Source organism: Zalophus californianus, chromosome 1 (genome assembly GCF_009762305.2).
Source record: "Zalophus californianus isolate mZalCal1 chromosome 1, mZalCal1.pri.v2, whole genome shotgun sequence".
NCBI lineage: Eukaryota > Metazoa > Chordata > Mammalia > Carnivora > Otariidae > Zalophus > Zalophus californianus.
The window spans coordinates 25,731,119-25,749,472 of NC_045595.1; the positions used below are offsets into that span (position 1 = coordinate 25,731,119).

An 18,354-nucleotide genomic window follows, 5' to 3' on the forward strand; every position below is an offset into this window, starting at 1 on the left:
TCTTAAAGGTATCTAACTCACACAAAGTTTAACTTACCTGCTTCCAAATAAGGTTCACTCTTTTCAAAATATTCTGGTGCTATCTGTTTGAGCACAGTGTGAAAAAAATGAATATAAGGTAGTTTGCTGATCAAAACCAAGGACTGGAGAGAAAAAAGAAATATGTCTTTTTATTTTCCTAATGATTATAACTTAAACTTGTCATTTCTTACATAATCAATTATTAACAAGATAAATTCAGCAAAAAGTGTGGATTTTGAAATAAAGCTTTTGCAGTAGATGGTTAAAAGAAAAACTACATAAAACTACAGTTGCAGAATGCAAAAAAGTTTCACTTTATTACAGCTTAAGAGCATAAAGGCATAGCATAGTCACAAATTCTCCTGCTCTTCAGGAAAAAGAATTTCCTATCAGTAGACAAATGTCATGGATAATTTCCAAGGCCTCGCTACTATTGTCATTAGCAAAACAGTATCAGGAATTAGCCAGATGAACTCTTTCTAATACAGAAAGAACAAATTATGATGCTCTTTCAAACTAAGACCTATGACTGTTGTATTTTAGTTTTCAATAGTCATAGCCATATACTTAGAAATTGTGACTTGGGGTGCCTGGGTGGCTCTGTCAGTTAAGCATCCAACTCTTGATTTCAGCTCAGGTCCTGAGATCAGGGTCCTGGGATTGAGCCCCGCATCAGGTTCTGCGCTCAGCATGGAGTCTGCTTGTCCTTCTCCCTCTGCTTCTCCCCTACTACATGCTCCCCCCCCACCGGCTCTCATAAATAAATAAATTAATTAAATCTAAAAAAAAAAGAAATTGTGACTTTATAGTTGGATCACTTCAGATAAGGATTATACCAATCTTTTTTTATCTATTTTTCTTGAAAACTACTTTTTACTTTTCCATCCAATATCAAGTAGTAGTCAAGGCACATTCTAGTTACAAAAGGTAAAGGCATGTTCCTGTTAGTTGGGATTAAATCTGAACCAATATTTTTTAAGATGGTGGTTAGAAAATTTATTAAAAGTTTATTTATTTAAGTAATCTCTACACCCAACATGGGGCTTGAACTAATAACCCCAAGATCAGGAGTTGTGTGCTCTTCTGACTGAGCCAGCCAGGTGCCCCTAATTTTTTTTAAGAAAATAAAATGATTGTACATTTAGAGTGGAAACAGTAATGACTAAGATGTTGCTAAAGTGTATTTACTGACTCTTATCGGTTTAAAAAAGATACTGCAGGCTTTTATTAGTTGTAACAATACTACAATCATCTGTTTATCCTTTCCCTTATTACAAAATGTGAAAATTAAGCAGATTCTTCTGGCTTTTGATAGTTTCAAACAATATCTATAATTTACTGACAGGAATGTAGCACAGAGATAGCAGAAAGGCAAAATTCAATACTAGTTAAAAATCTAGGGACAGGGTGCCTGGGTGGCTCAGTTCGTTAAGCGACTGTCTTCAGCTCAGGTCATGATCCTGGAGTCCCAGGATCAAGTCCTGCATTGGGCTTCCTGCTCAGCAGGGAGTCTGCTTCTCCCTCTGACCCTCCCCCCTCTCATGCTCTCTCTCTCTCTCTCTCTAATAAATAAATAAATCTTTTAAAAAAAAGGAAATCTAGGGACAGGTGTCTATAATCTAAAAACACAAAAATAAAATGTAAGTTGTAGTATGTTTAAAGAAAAAGTATCAAAGACTTTAAAGACTATTCATCCTTACAGTTTCTATTTTTCTAGCCACAATATAAAAATATTTTCCCTTAGTGTATAAGAAATTTACCTTCTGGAAGTAGCCTCTTTTTAGACTTTTATCTCGAACTTGTCGGAAATACACATATCCGTAAAAATAAGCAGGATCCTTCTATGAAAGAAGTGACAAATAAAAAAAAAATACATATTGCCATGCTTTATTATTATCATCATGCTCCTTTTTAAACCTGAACTGAAATATGAGGTATACACAAAGAGCTCGTTATGCTTTTCCACCAACACAAATAATCATGACAGTAACTGGCAGATATAAACCTGCTAGCTTGCCCAGAGGGGAAATAATTATACCTAAAGTACTGAAGTCGGATTTTTCCCACTATAATTTACTCAGCTTATGTTCTTTATTCATATTTGTACTAGTTAATGGAAGTCAGGAAACAAAATTCTGTTTCCCCCAATGCTGTATATATATATATATATATATATATTTTAACTGTGCCTACAAGTATGAGTTAGGGGTCAGTCTAAATAAAATGAGGTATCCTAATGTAAAATTTCAAGAGAGAGAGAAAAAGGACTTAAGTGCCTATCTGAATCTTACAAAGCCAGTTCTATTTTTACCTAATAAAAATGAAACATTGAAATGTTTATCAAAATATAATTTGAAAGTGACTACATTCCAAAAAACATAAGAAGTTTTTGTATCCTAATGAAATAAACTTTGACCCAGTTCCTAACTGGATTGTTACTCTTTGCTCAAATATTTATTGACCACCTACTTTGAACAAGGCATTGTGTTAGAGAAGTTAAAAGATGCTTCAGATACAGTTCCTGAAGGAGCTCATAATCTAAAGAGGGATAAAAACAAAGCTCCAGGCGGGTATATAGAAAGCACAAAGTGTTAAAAGGAAGCCAAGAGGGAAGAGATTACCTCTGTCTATGGGGATCAGTAAAGATTTCATGGAGGCAGCTGTTTTTAAATTGGGCATTGAAGGATGGATATGATTTAAACAAAGACAAAGACATTCCAAGTTTAGAGAGCCAGGAGTTTGAGCAAAAACAAGGAGAGACAGAAAAATACAAGCCACCTCAGGAAAAAGCACATAGTTCAGTTTGGCTAAAATATGGCATCTGTATAGAAAGGAGATAAAGTTGGAAATTGGAAAGGTAAAGGTCTTAATTTGGAAGGCCCAAAAAGTGAGGATGAGGAAATAGTACTATCATTAGCTCTTTATTCATTAAGCAACATAGTCATTTTATATTTATTTTTATATAATATATATGTATACTTTAGCTAGCAACATTGTGTAAAATACATTACATCAAAAAAACCCCACAAAAGATGAGATATCTTTGGGCAAATTTCTTATCCTCAACAGCCCTCAATTCCCTTATTTGCACAAGGAACTCTCTCAGAACACTGTAAGGAGGATTAATGAGATAACACATGCTTATTAATACAGTGCCTGGAACATAACAAGCTCCAATAAATAGTAGCTATTATTAACAGTTGAAAGAATATGTCAATACCAATATCAAAAGGTCGTGGAAAGGAGTAGATGGCTATAAAACATTTCGAAGGTAATATCTTTGCTAACTGGGAGAGGGTTCCTGTCATCAATGGAACCAGGGAGGTTAACTGTAAATGCTGATTTCAGGCAAATGATGTTATACTGGATGTGCTGATAGGACATCCAGATGGAAATGTTCCTCATGCAGTTAGAGATGGAAATGTGGAATACCAAACAGAGACCTACCTCTGAAATCATCTGGATTACTAAAATTGTCTTTAATAAATAATAACTGTAAAACAAACTCATTAAAAAAATCAAAATGAGACAACTATAATTCTATCATAAAGTAGGGAATCTTCAACTTCAGTGATATTTACTGGTATGGTACCACCCCAACTCCACATCCAAACAAAGAGTTATTAAAAATTGAAGGAAAATCACCTCAACATTCTAATCAATTTCTATACTTCACAACAGCATTATGTGTTTCAAGAACAGTAACTTTATAAAGTCCGTTTCTTTCACATGCTGAATCCTTATAAAATGGACTCACTTAGGAAATCGAGCAGTGTAATATAGTAATAAGACAAAACCAAAATATTTCTGAATGCTGTAAGAGGTAGCTGAGTTCTAAAGTTTCCTCTCACATGGACATTTTTCTATTACTACTTTTCCAACCTTTAAGTAAACTGGTAAATCTTTGTCATAATGATCCAGGAGACAATGCAGTGACACTCTCCTCCCAGAAGACTGTCGAAATCTAAAACAAAACTGGGTATCTCCAAGACAACCTAATGAAAACAAAAATGAAAGTAATTAAGAATAGCATAGTATAACATTTCTTTATCCAGATTCATCAAATGTTAGAGCCAAAAAGGTCCTATGAATTGTTTAAACCCATTTTATCATGTTTTAGAGAAAAATAGGAGATCCTGAGAGTTCGAGTGACTTGTCCAAAGCCATCTTTGCTGGTTAGAGGTAAAGCCATTAGCAAAACACACACCTTAACTCCTAGGTCTCTTTACTATTTTTCCTATTCCTATTTCCCCCATTTAATTAAAAAAAATTTTAAACTGTTTGCATGTAATGTTGACTCACAAACATAATAATGAGAAAAAGAAGCCAAATCCAAAAGAACATATACTGTTCAAATCCATTTATACACACACACACACACACACACACACACACACACACACACACAGACATATACATCTATTTTTAAGCAGGCAAAACTAAACTACAGAGTTTAGGGATGCATGGTTGGGTGATAAAAGTATAAAGAAAAGCAAGACACTTATCACTAAGAATCAGAATTGTGGTTGCATTTGGAGGAGGTGGGAAATAGTGCTTAGGAGGGGACATGAGGGGGCTTCTAAGGTGCTGACAATGTTCCATTTCTAGACCTTGTATGTGTTTTACATTTCACAATGAGAAGTTTCTTTTAAAAGACATAATATAGCAGAATCAGGAAGTCCCCCAGTAATAGATTCACTATTTTCATCATTTTAATTTAATTTAAAAAGTTTTTGGTTAATAAAGTTTTTAAACATTAATCACTTCTAGCAAACCTCTTAAAACATGTAAACTTTACCTAAACTGTCTGGCAATAATTACAAAAAACCATGAAGAGTCTTAAAAAGTAAAAGACACATTAAGTAGCTTGTCACTGAAATTCTTCCTGGTTATTACATTTAGAACTAATAAGATTAAACTAAGTATGAAATGTGCTCAAGATTTTATTACTTACTATTACACAAAGAAGCACTCATATTTCCTTAGCACATGAAGTTCTTAACAAAGGAAGCAGAAACCTGATATGTTTAAGTTTTTAAAAAGCAACTCTATATAAACCCAAATGTAATCATAGAAATTAATATTTCTTTGGTGGTGGAGGAAAGAAACACAGGGGACTGGATAGGTGAAGTCAGTTTCTTTACTTGTTACAGTAGTTTAAAAATAAGGAAAACACGTGAAACTGAGATAATGGAAAATACTTCTAGCATTGTTTTAGTTCAAGAGATGTATATGCTGGGGCGCCTGGGTGGCTCAGTTGGTTAAGCAACTGCCTTCGGCTCAGGTCATGATCCTGGAGTCCCGGGATCGAGTCCCGCATCAGGCTCCCTGCTCGGCAGGGAGTCTGCTTCTCCCTCTGACCCTCTGACCCTTTTCCCTTTTGTGCTCTCTGTCTCTCATTCTCTCTCTCAAATAAATAAATAAAATCTTAAAAAAAAAGATGTATATGTTGATGATTCAATTTTTCCCTTTAGAAGACATTTAAGTATTGTTTAAAAAAAAAAAAAGAGCCGACACGAAAAAACACTCAACATCATTCATCATCAGGGAAATGCAAATCAAAACCACAATATCACCTCACACCTGTCAGAATGGCTAAAATCAAAAACACAAGAAACAACAAGTAATGGTGAGGATGTAGAGAAAAAGGAACCCTCCTACACTGTTGGTGAGAACGCAAACTGGTGCAACCACTGTGGTAAACAGTATGGAGTTCCTCAAAAAATTAAACATAGAACTACCCTACAGCCTAGTAATCACACTACTGGGTATTTACCCAAAGAATACAAAAACACTAATTCAAAAGGATATATGCACCCTTATGTTCACTGCAGCATTATTTATAATAGCCAAATAGGGAAGCAGCCCAAGTGTCCATCAACAGATGAATGGATAATGAGGATATGGTGGGTACACACGCACACACACACATACCGCATCTTGCACATGTATATACACACAATGGAATATTACTCAGCCATAAAAAAAGAATGAAATCTTGCCATTTGCAACAACATGGATGGATCTAAAGAGTATAATGCTAAGTGAAATAAGTCAGAGAAAGACAAGTACCATACGATTTCACTCATGTGGAATTTAAGAAGCAAAACAAACAAAGGGAAAAAAGAGAGGGAGAGAGACAAATCAAGAAACAGACTATAGAGAACAAACTGATGGTTACCAGAGAGGAGGTGGGTAGAGAGACAGGTGTAATAGGTGATGGGGATTATAGAGTACACTTATGATAAGCAATGAGTAAAGTACAGAATTGTTGAATCACTATATTGTACACCTGCAACTAATACTATGTTGTATGTTAACTGTACTGGAATTAAAATTTAAAACTTAAAATATTTTTTACAAAAGAAAAGAAAGAAAGAAAATTCCACCTAGAAGTATACACTAATTTCTCTGAGACACTTAGTAAGATAGAGCAGGAAAATGCAATGGCTCATAGTAACAATACAGATTTATTTTGATGAGATTGTAGGGTATCAGGATTGCCTTGCCCTTCCTAGATATCATTTTCAGCATGGCAAATGTAAAAAATCTGGCTGCGAATCGATAATGTCTCCTTTCCTATCCTGATAATGGCGAGGTCAAGATGGAGAACAGTCAGGGAGTTGGTATTTCTTTAGTAACCTTCAGTGTGTGAAGAGACAGACCCCTGAAACATAAAACAGGAACCATTTACCTCAGTTGACAAGGCTAACATGGCTAAAGCCTTTTTGACCTGGTGAACTATCTTCCTGACCAATTCTGTACAGCTTGTGGGTGCAGCCGGTCAATGGAAAGTCCTCACAGCGTACCCATGATCTGAGAACGGGGTGGGTGGACAGGGATTTACGGCCATGGGAGTTTTATTACTTCCTTTTCACAAAACTCAGCATTCCTTGCATTTTCCAGATGCTATATATCTGTTTTTAAAATCCAAAATTTGGCTCCTAAAGATAAAAGTCACTCAAATACAACAAGATATTGAAACCTAAAAACAAACCAAACAAAATTTTTTTGTTAGGAAAGTCACAGGATCTAAAGGTCTGTGTGGATAGCAGGTGGAGGAAATGGAGGATTGGCAAATCATTGCACTGGGAATCCCAAAAGCATTCTTCTTTATCTGTATACCAGAGTCTAAATCTTGTTTTACTTTTTTAAAGCGTGCACCATGGAAACAAAACCTAGATTATGATTCTTTCCTAAAGACTGCTCTATGTACCTGGATTTCCTTCCATAACAATAACAGATATTTTGGGAAAAGTTAAATCCACTTCAAAGTTGGCACAGGAATCCCAACATGCATTTCATAAATATATAAGTGAAACAAACTGGATAATCACAACTGAGACTAGCACTCTCAAGTACATATAAAACTCACAGCCTATTGCTGTCTAGATTAATGTTCATCTCCTAAGATGGCAAGATGTCTGTTTTTAAGACCTTTTGTCAATTTTATTTCTAAGTATCCACCATTCTTAAAGTAAAACAAACCCTACTTCATTTGATGTGCAGCTTATAAGGAAGGCATTACAAAACATCTGTAGGTCACTCAAGTGCGTAAAATACCAAACAAATTCTGATTTACATGGATTACACTTCTAACAAAAAGGGACACAGGGAGAGACTGACTACAAAACTAAAAATAAACAAGGCTATCCAAACACCATGTAATTAGCTTCTTAGCCTTGAAGATCATGCAGAGAGGTGAAAAAAAGCCATGAAAACCAGCTGTGATCTGAAAGAGAAGTGTTCAGCATAATCCACCGTGCCTCCAATCACGTAAAATCAGTTCATCCTGTAATGCATTACAACTCAGCTTACTCTGAGTCCTTGAAGTCCAATCCAACACTCACTATATTCAGAACTACATGTGTGGACTTTGTAAGGAAATGAGGAATGATCCTATAGGACCTCTCTATCATTATTTCATTAATAGGAAAACATACTAAGAGATTCCAATAATTCCAGGTTAGAATAAAAGCCCTACTGGGATCTCTCAAAGGCTTTTTTTTTTTTTTTTAAACCAAGACACCATTTCTTTTTTACATAATTCCTGAAAGCTGAGTTGCAAATGTATAGGAAAGAACTCTGGAAGCATTTATAAGGTAAGGAGAAAATACTTTAAAAAATAAAATGTCAAATCTCCCAAATCAGGTTAACTAAACTAAAATAACAGGATATTAGAAGTAACCACAAAAGGAAAGGGAACTGGAGTGCCTTTGCTTCATAGGGTTCTAACTGTGTGTGGTCTAAGATGTGGAATGTTCTGGTCACTAGAAGCCTGAAAAGCTGTTTTGAAAGGGAAATATAAGGGGTAACCTGAAAGATTTCAACAATTAGGACCACACAAAGGGAGAGTTTGAAAAAGACCAGCAAAACCAAGCTTAGTAATAATAGCAAACACTTACATGTTGCTTTTTACATGCTAACCACTATTCCAAGTGCTTTACATATATTAACACAAACTATTACAAGTAATTGATGGCCACGCTTCACAACCAGATTCACTCTGTTGTGTGTGTGTGTTTTTTTAACTCACTGCTTTAACAGAGTTCTTGGTAAGCTTCCAAATCCTGAACTGAAAGTAAACTACTTACTATAAATCCAAACATACCAATGTTGCTGGTTTTCGATCTCTTCACTATTGCAACAGTTTATTGCTCCTTGATGCAACATAACAGTTATTTAAAAGTTGAACCAACTAAAACCAAAAAGACATGACTGACATCATCAAACTAAGAATCGCAATCACCGACTTGTTAGGCTGAAATTGAGTCTGCATTCTAATATTCTATTTCAATCCATTTTCATATATTAAGGTATAACCAATATCCTTAGTATAAAATTCAACAAAAATACCACATGAAAAATAGTTACCTGAATTTGAATCTGGAAAAGACAAATAGCAAATATTGGTTTTCTGAAAAAGAAAACAAAAGCTATATATGCTGACACACACACCAATAAAGACAAATAGAATATAATAGCAGACTATACGGAGCAATATTTTTACTTACTTCTTTATCAGTAAGCTTGGAATGTTGAGGATAAATTACCTGGAAAAAAAAAGAATTAAATCTTGTTAGACAAATATACTGGGTATATATTATAGACATTAGCAGGTACTTCTAATGCCAGTTGGCTATGGTCAGAAGTTTTAAGAAATAGTTCACAAACTTCAATAATGACACATGGGAGAAGCTGGGAGAACTAAGTGGGATTTACATTGGGAAAAAAAATTTTCTGAGTCAAAGTTACCTCTAAAAGAATGGTGAAATCTTGGTTTATCAAGAATAATTTACCAAATGAATTACTAATAACTTAAAGCTTATTGAGTCTTTTCTTTGGAAACCTAAAATCTAAAGAGAATTTGATCTATCAGCTGGGTGCTACTCAAGAAATAATGATTTTCAATCGATTCTAAGAAGCAACGTGAATCACCAGCTACTTATTAAAAGAAAAATTGAAAGGAGAAAACAATTATCCATAGTTTAAGAAATCTCAAAGACTATCTCCCACCATAAAGTCTATCCTAATTTCTTCCAATCCCCTTAAATAATCATTGCATTTTCTTAGGACAGGTCAGTTTAGTGCCTGTAGTGATCACAGCCACCTTCTGAGGGAAACTCCTGCCCCATAGCCCCTGCAAAGGAAGCAAGAATAGGCCAGAACAGCTCCTGTCAGAATAAGCACTAGTAAACACCAGACCCAAAGGCAGCAACTCTACAGGCCAGCCTACCAACTACCTAGATGTGGCTGGGTGTGAAAATTCTGCCCAAAAGAACACCAGTGCTCAAGTGGACCAATCCAGACTCTCTGGGGAATGTAAAGAAGAAATGAGATTAAGAGCAGCAGGTTAGTGGCTGATAACAAAAAGGGGAGAAAACAACACAAAGAGTACCTAATTATGTTAGTGTTGGGTTGCTAAGGTCAGGATCCATGACTTCCCACTTCTGGAAGAATTCATGAGTTCTTCCCATTCCCCAGCTGCCCAAGAGCCCAATAATCTTTCATTTCCAGATATAGCATACAGTAATATCACATTATAAACCATATTAAAGTGGTTTCACACATTTCTTTCACTTAGTTAGTCCTCACAATAATAGACAAGGCCAGTAGTGGTATCCCCTCTGTATATATAAGAAAACTAAAATAAGAAAAAAGATGGGGAGAACTAATACTTAATGAGCATCTTCCGGAGTTTTTAATTTTCACAACAATTCTGTCAATTTTCCCTGCCTTTACAGAAGAAGGGGCAAGTTCACAGTAGTTAAATAACTCTTCTGAAGTTTACCTGTTTAGTAAGTGCCAGAGGTAGGGCTTGAACTTGGGCCTGTCTGATTCCAAAGTACACAAGCCACCATTCTCCACTCCACGCTTAGCAGTGATCATACTGGGCAATCAGCCCTCTTTCCCCACTAGCTAGGATGTGGCATATCATCCTTCTCAATCTGGGGCTACGGGGAAGGTCTAGAGAGCTGATACATTACATGAAAACCACCTACCATTTCTGGAATAGAGAATGACACCAAAGCCAATATTCTACTTACTCTGCTTTGTATCCCATGTTCTGACCTATCTAAATTAACCTGTTTCCACAATTCATGAAGGCAAGAATCTGGTCTGTTTTGTTCACCACTCTATCTTTATACCTAGAATAGTCTCTGCTGTATAGTAAACACTAAGAATATATTTCTTCAATAAGTGGATATACCCTCAAATTAGTTCAACAACTCAATTTTAAGAATATGTAATTCTTCTTCATGCGTACATAGATCTCCCTTGCTTCACCTTCAGACCATTTTACCTTGTTACCTTTAAAGTAGAAATGGCAAACTTATAACCTATTTAGCCTTATTTTATGAAAATCTCATTACATGTAAATTATACCAGAGTTATCATACTGGTCAATTTAGTGGCCTGTAGTAATAGCTTTATCTTAGACTCTAAACTCAGTTTTATGTGCGTGCCCTTCAGATTTTTCTTTCCTGAAATTAAAATATGAACTCAAAAGCAAATATACAAAATTTCATTTTTTTGTTACATAAAGACTTCACAGTGGTTCCTTTGGACTTTGGTTTCCTATGGTTTAAAATACCGGCATGACAATATAGAAAAAAATGTTGGTAAATTTTACCCATATATATGAGTACCTTAAATATATATAACACGTGTGTATACATCTGTGTGTTTGTGTGTGTGTACTGAAGGGGCTTTTGTATGCTATATATATTTAAGTAAGCTAAAAAGATGTAAGAACTACATAACCTATCAAGACTGCCTTTTAAAAACTCCGATTGTACTAGATTGTCAAACTATTCTAGAATTTCATTTTAATGTGCCCTCTTAGGACTGTCCAGGGTTTTATTTTGGAATAGATACGATATTCAAAAAGAAGTAATGTATCTTTATATGCTATAGGTATGAAAATGTCCACAGAGTACTTAAGATCAAAAAATAGAAAAAAAATCATACTTAATTCTAAAACTTCAGTTAAACTTCCTAGGTAAAAATTTTTTTTAAAAAAACATAACCACTGCTAAGTATCTCAAACTGCACAAAATGCCAAAGTTACTAGGATTATCTATGTACATACTTTATCTTGTAAAAAAAAAAGTATAAATTTAAGTATGGGCAATCAATATTAGTTTAGTCAGTTAGCTCCTGATAACTATACAGGCATTAATCAACTGTGGATTGGCCCCAGTACCTGGAGACGCCTCCCGCTTGAAGTTTCCTCTCTCCACAGCTCAAGTCCAGACATCTCTGTCCCCCAGGCCACTGGCATTCCTGGGAGGCATCAAAGGGGGACAGAGAGCATCAGCTAATGTCACCCTGGTTCTGTTACCTATGTTAAGATCTTCCATGTTATAAGAAATAAGGGAGAGGTGGCCAGGTAATAAGCCAAGAAAAAGTAAGTTTTATTTGATATCATTATTAAGGCCTAAAAATGATGACATAGCATAAATATTTCACATCATGATGTAATAGGAAAAAAGTACCCCAGAAAAAATATTAATATATCTACTAGAAAATAATATTATAAAATGTTTTAAATTGGGTTATTTTCTTCAAAGATATGTCTACCTGCCACTTGCCCCTGCACACCCTAACATTCCCACCCTAGTGTAGGAGTAATTACGGTCCCAGGAGAAAGAAAATTAGGAACACCAGTTAACTTACTGCTATACCACTTGGACATGGGAAAAATTCATGCCTGCCATGCATCCCACTTATCTGTGAATGGGTGCCTGCCTTTTGCCATGTCACTCAGTGTCTGTTTCCATTGCACAACCCTACCTTGCATCTCAGGCCCAGCAGAGACTACATCCCAGGCCATCCCAGGCCTGCCTTGATCTTCTACATAAACATTAACTCACATATAAACATCATCAAAACAACATTAAAAAAAGAGGATTAATTCCAAACCTAGTAAGAACCCTGGCTGGCTCTCAGTCCGTGGAGTGTGCAACTTTTGATCTTGGGGTTATAGGTTTGGGACCCACACTGAGTGCAGAGATTACTTAAAAATAAAATCTTACTTACTTACTTATTTTTAATTTTTTAAAGTAGGCTCCACATCCAGCATGGAGCCCAGTGCGGGGCTTGAACTCACAACCCTGAGATGAAGACCTGAGCTGAGATCAAGACTTGGATGCTTAAGCCACCCAGGTGCCCCAAAAATAAAATATTTTTTATTGTTATGTTAATCACCATACATTACATCATTAGTTTTTGATGTAGTGTTCCATGATTCATTGTTTGTGTATAACACCCAGTGCTCCATGCAGAATGTGCCCTCTTTAATACCCATCACCAAGCTAACTCATCCCCCACACACCAAAATAAAATATTTTTTAAAAAATTATGTCTTCAAAGATTAGACAATAACACTCATTACAAATTGAAAATGGAAACTGTTTACAGGCAAAAAGACAAGTCTACATTTTTCAACTGGTTATGTATCATGTAATCTTTAAAAACTGGCTGGAAAATATTTAAGATATATTAAATATAATCTCTTTTAAAAGGCTTTTTAATATGAAAAGTAAAGCAATGACACCCCAGTAGCAGTGAGTACACCTAACACCGAGATGCTGATTGCGAAATACCATTCTGCAATAAAAAGAATCAGGGCTGGGACAGGAGAAATACAAGATGAGCCTGGAGCATCTTGTGGTGCCAGAAAGGAAAAGTTCAAAAAAAGGAGGGGGGCATGATTAAAGGACAAAGGAGCCAACCTAAAAAGGTACCAATGCTCAAAGCTGGAATGATTTGATTAACAAAACAAATAATGAGAGTACTACATTATAACCCAAATAATAGGATAAGTATCCCTGAGTCCATACTGATAAGGATAAATGGATGGATGGATGAGAGAGGAGGGACAACTCTTCCTCATAAAAGAATTCCAACTAATAAATATAGGAGTAAGGAAAATAAAAAACCACTACTAGAACACCAGAATAATAATTGCTGCAGGTAAGATCCACTTACGGACACCAAATTAGCAGGCAAAGTTTAGAAAACAAGATACTGCCCAGTTTCAATCTCTAACAAAACAAACACTTATTAATTACTAAGAGAAAAACAGTAACTTTATAGTGGATAAACATGGCAGACCTCATCTCAACCAAATGATCAAGGTTAAAATCGCCAATAATGAGATTTTAATTTTAACATCCTGTACTTCTTGATATGATGTCCTGAGAAGGGCACATCATATGCGGGGTATTCTTTTTTTTTTTATTGAAGATTTCATTTATTTATTTATTTGACAGAGAGAGACACAGTGAGAGAGGGAACACAAGCAGGACGAGAGGGAGAAGCAGGCTTCCTGCTGAGCAGGGAGCCCAATATGGGGCTTGATCCCAGGACCCTGGGATCATGACCTGAGCGGAAGGTAGACACTTAACAACTGAGACACCCAAGTGCCCCCATATGTGGGGTATTCTTCCCAGTAATTCATAACCTCAGACTAATCATGACAACATACCAGAAAAAACAAAATTGAAAGATGTACTACAAAACATATGAACAGTATTCCCAAGTATCAAGGTCATGAGAGACAAGGAAAGATTGAGGAACTCCACAGATAGGAGACTATGGAGATATGATACCTATATGCAATGTAGAAAACTGGATTGGATCTTGAAACAGATAAAGCACATTAGTAGAAAAACTGGTGAATCCCAATAAACTCTGTTGTTTAGCAAATTGTATCATGCCAATGTTAAGTTTTTAGTCTTGATTATTGTACTATGTTTATGTAAAATGTTAACTTCAGAGAAAGCTAAATGAATTACTTATATAACTCTATGTAAGCCAAAAATTATGTCAAAATAAGGTTTAAAAAAAGTAACACCTCTACTTCACATCATATATAAAAAGTAACCCAAAGTGGATTAAAGACCTAAATGTGAGAGTTAAAACTACAAATGTCTTAGAAGAAAACACAGGAATAAATCTTTATGGCTGTGGATTAGCCAATGGTTTCTTAGACATAATAAAAGCACAAGCAACCAAAGAAAACATAAATTGGACTTCATCAAAATTTAAAACATTTGTGTTTCAAAGAACACTACCAAGAAAGTGAAGACAACCCACAGAATGGAAGGAACTATTTGCTAATCATGTATCTGATAAGGGTCTAATACACAGAATATATAAAGAATTCTTATAATTCAATAAAAAAGTCAAATAACCCAATTTTTAAATGGGTAAAGAATCCAATTAGACATTTCTCCAAAAAAGATATACAAAAGGTCAATAAGCATGTGAAAAGCCACTTGACACCATTAGTCATTAGGGAAAATGCAAATAAAATTATAAGATACCATCTCACATCCACTAGGATGGCTGTAATCAAAAAGACAAGAGCAAGTGCTGACAAGATATGGAGAAATGAGAACCCTCATACATTACTAAGGGAAATGTGAAAATACAGCCACCCTGGAAAACAGTTTAGCAGTTTCTCAAAAAAGTAAACATAGTTACCTTATTACATAGCAATTTCACTCCAAGACAAGTGAAAACATATGTTCACACAAAAACTTATAAATGAATGTTCATAGCAGCATTATTCATAATATCCAAAAAGTATATTTGGATATATATTCATAATATCCAAAATTTTCATCAAATGATGAATGGATAAACAAAATGTTATATTTCCATTTAATGATATAAAATTCAGTGATAAAAAGGAATAAAGTACTGATATATACTACAACATGGATGAACCCTGAAAATATTATACTAAGTGAAAGAAGCCAGACAAAAAATTGCCACAGGTTGTATGATTCCATTCATATGAAATGTATAGAATAGGAGAATCCACAGAGAAAGTAATTAGTGGTTGCCAGGGTCTGGGGGTAAGGGGCGATGGCTCATGACTGAAAGAGGACATAAGGGGAAATTTCTGCGGCAGTGATACTATTCTGTTTCGTGATCTCTAGGGTAGTGAAATGGTATGCTCAACTTTATGAAAATTCATCAAACTCAGGATTTGTAAGCTTTCCTACGTGTATGTTATACTGCAATAATAATGTTTACAAAGTGGGGAAAAAATGGCCTAACCATCACAATACCAACACAGACTGGGCCTCAGTCTAAGATTCCAGTTCACTCAAGATCTAAACTAAATTATGCTACTGGAAAATGTAATCAGTTTGAACATGGAATGGACCATGAAGCATTTCTCTCTAATAAGAGTGAAGTTTAGATACAATTGTCCATGTTTCACATCATTCATCATAGTAAATACAGAAAACATAAAGTATTTGTGAACGGACTAACTGGAGAGGAGAACATTCCAGATTTCTCCACATTGGGATTATATAAATAGAACCGGAGATCAGTAGCACTGAAGAAGCTCTTGTAGAACCTGGGAGCCAAAGCTCAGATCACTGAAGTTTAACTCTCAAACCACAGAACTACGTCAAGCTAATATGAAGTGCTCCAAGTTCACAAGGAAATTTAAAGGCCATTATTAGCACCTGCAAACACTCCTATTATAACCCTCATTGTTTAATGGCCTACCATCCATGCCAGACTGGAAGCTCAATGAAGGGAGGATTCATCAAGGCTTCACCTCCGGAACACAAGAGTGTCTGGATATGGTAGTTGCCCAATAAATATCTGCTGAATTGATAGCTCAATGAGACAGTCTAGCAACATACAGTTACACAAAACACCCATTTTGATTAAAACAGTAAACTTGCTAAGGATCAAATACTGGGGTTATGGAGCACCCAGTTTAAGAGGGAAAGAAACAACCCTTCACACAACTGCCTTCACCCTTCTCAAAAAAAAACAAACAGAAACTTTGCTAAGATAAAGAAAACTGTAGTGACTACCTCAGGCTCCACCCCGCTAGGGGATAAAGAGGAATAGACAAAAAGTGGAAGAGAAAAAGAAAGGGGAGGGACACCTGGGTGGTTGTTAAACGTTTGCTTTCAGCTCAGGTCAGGATCCCAGGGTCCTGGGATCGAGCCCCGCATCGGGCTCCCTGCTCCGCGGGAAGCCTGTTTCTCCCTCTCCCACTCCCCCTGCTTGTGTTCCCTCTTCTGCTGTGTCTCTCTCTGCCAAATAAATAAAAAATAAAATCTTTAAAAAAAAAAAAGTCAGGGGCGCCTGGGTGGCTCAGTTGGTTAAGCGTCTGCCTTCAGCTCAGGTCATGATCCCAGGGTCCTGGGATCGAGCCCCGTATCGGGCTCCCTGCTCCGCGGGAGGCCTGCTTCTCCCTCTCCCACTCCCCCTGCTTGTGTTCCCTCTCTCGCTGTGTCTCTCTGTCAAACAAATAAATAAAAATCTAAAAAAAAAAAGAAAAGAAAAAGGGAGTCAATTCTCCTAACTGCTCTTCAAAAAATGGCACAGAAGTTTGCCTTCACCCCACAGCAGAGCTGTATCTTCAATTTGTTTGTTTGTTTTTAAAGTGTGGGGCACCTGGGTGGCTCAATCAGTTAAGCATCTGCCTTCGGCTCAGGTCATGATCTTGGAGTCCTTGGATCAAGCCCCCCGTCTGGCTCTCTGCTCAGCGGGGAGTCTGCTTCTCCCTCTCCATGTTCTCTCCCTCTCAAATAAATAAAAATAAATAATAATAAATAAATAAGTGGGGGGGCTGAGATCAGTAATCCAAATGAAATCATGACTCACAATATATTAATGATAAACTGTCCTGCTTTTTATAGATTTAATTAGGCTGAAATTATTTTCAGCAAGACGTGGAATACAATCTATATGTACATACAAATACGCTATGTCATAGATTATCAGCAAATGAAACCTAATAAACTTGATTTCCAGGAACTGCTTTATTTTTAAGGTTTTTTTTATTTTTTATTTTTTTTATTTTTTTAGTAATCTCTACACCCAACATGGGGCTCAAACTCACAACCCCAAGATCAAAAGTTGCATGCTATTGTGACTGAGCCAGCCAGTTGTCCCCCTTGAAGTGCTTTAAATACTTGTGATTCACATCCAAAACTGTGGGCTTTTTTTTTTTTTAATCAATTTAAGGCAAAATAATAGGAGCAAGAAAATAGCCAAGAACAGTCCTACACTGATGACTGAATGTGCAAGGACACTATAATAAGGGACCAACATTTGGGCATGAATTAATTCTTACGCGCATTCTCTCTCTTAGTACTCCAACAACACTCTCAGGATATTATTTTTCCACTTTATAGTTGAGGGAAATGAGACTCAGAAAATTGAAGAAACTGGCCAAAAATCAGACAACTAGCAGATGTTCAAAACCCCACAGCTTGTGCTCTTTTCACTAGAGGGAGAGGGACAAGTAGACTCTACACTGAGTGTGGGCCAGACTTGGAACTCCATTCCACCACCCTGAGATAAAGACCTGTGTCGAAATCAAGAGTTAGATGCTTAACCGACTGAGCCACCCAGACGCCCTCCCCTTTTTAAAAAAAAATTATTTAAAAAAATTTTTAAAAAGTTTTTGTTTATTTTTGTTTATTTTTTTTGAGAAGGGAAGGCAGTTATGTGAAGGGTTGTTTCTTTCCCTCTTAAACTGGGTGCTCCAAAACCTCAATTTTGGACTGAAATTGTCCAAAGAGTTGATAGGTAAAGCCTTCAAGGGTGAAAAGCTACTAACGATGCCTCAATTCTTATAAAATCAAGGACTAGAGGGGCGCCTGGGTGGCTCAGTTGGTTAAGCGACTGCCTTCGGCTCGGGTCATGATCCTGGAGTCCCGGGATCGAGTCCCACATCGGGCTCCCTGCTCAGCAGGGAGTCGGCTTCTCCCTCTGACCCTCTTCCCTCTCGTGCTCTCTATCTCTCATTCTCTCTCTCAAATAAATAAATAAAATCTA

The 18,354-nt window shown here is 36.2% G+C and overlaps 1 protein-coding gene across 3 annotated transcripts in view; it reads right to left on the reverse strand.

Annotated features, from left to right (window-relative positions):
* DENND6A (DENN domain containing 6A) overlaps positions 1–18,354 on the reverse strand; it is a 55,895-nt gene that overhangs the window by 32,166 nt on the left and 5,375 nt on the right. Inside the window, exons 2-7 of one of the 3 annotated variants that reach the window (XM_027584449.2) lie at positions 11,729–11,808; positions 9,036–9,074; positions 8,896–8,938; positions 3,904–4,016; positions 1,782–1,862; positions 38–143 (exon numbers count right to left, since the gene is read on the reverse strand). In XM_027584449.2, coding sequence (XP_027440250.1) covers positions 38–143; positions 1,782–1,862; positions 3,904–4,016; positions 8,896–8,938; positions 9,036–9,074; positions 11,729–11,806 — 460 coding nt within the window. In that variant the 5' untranslated portion in view covers positions 11,807–11,808. The remainder of the gene's footprint in view (positions 1–37; positions 144–1,781; positions 1,863–3,903; positions 4,017–8,895; positions 8,939–9,035; positions 9,075–11,728; positions 11,809–18,354) is intronic. The other 2 variants (XM_027584448.2, XM_027584447.2) reach the window with 2 other exon arrangements.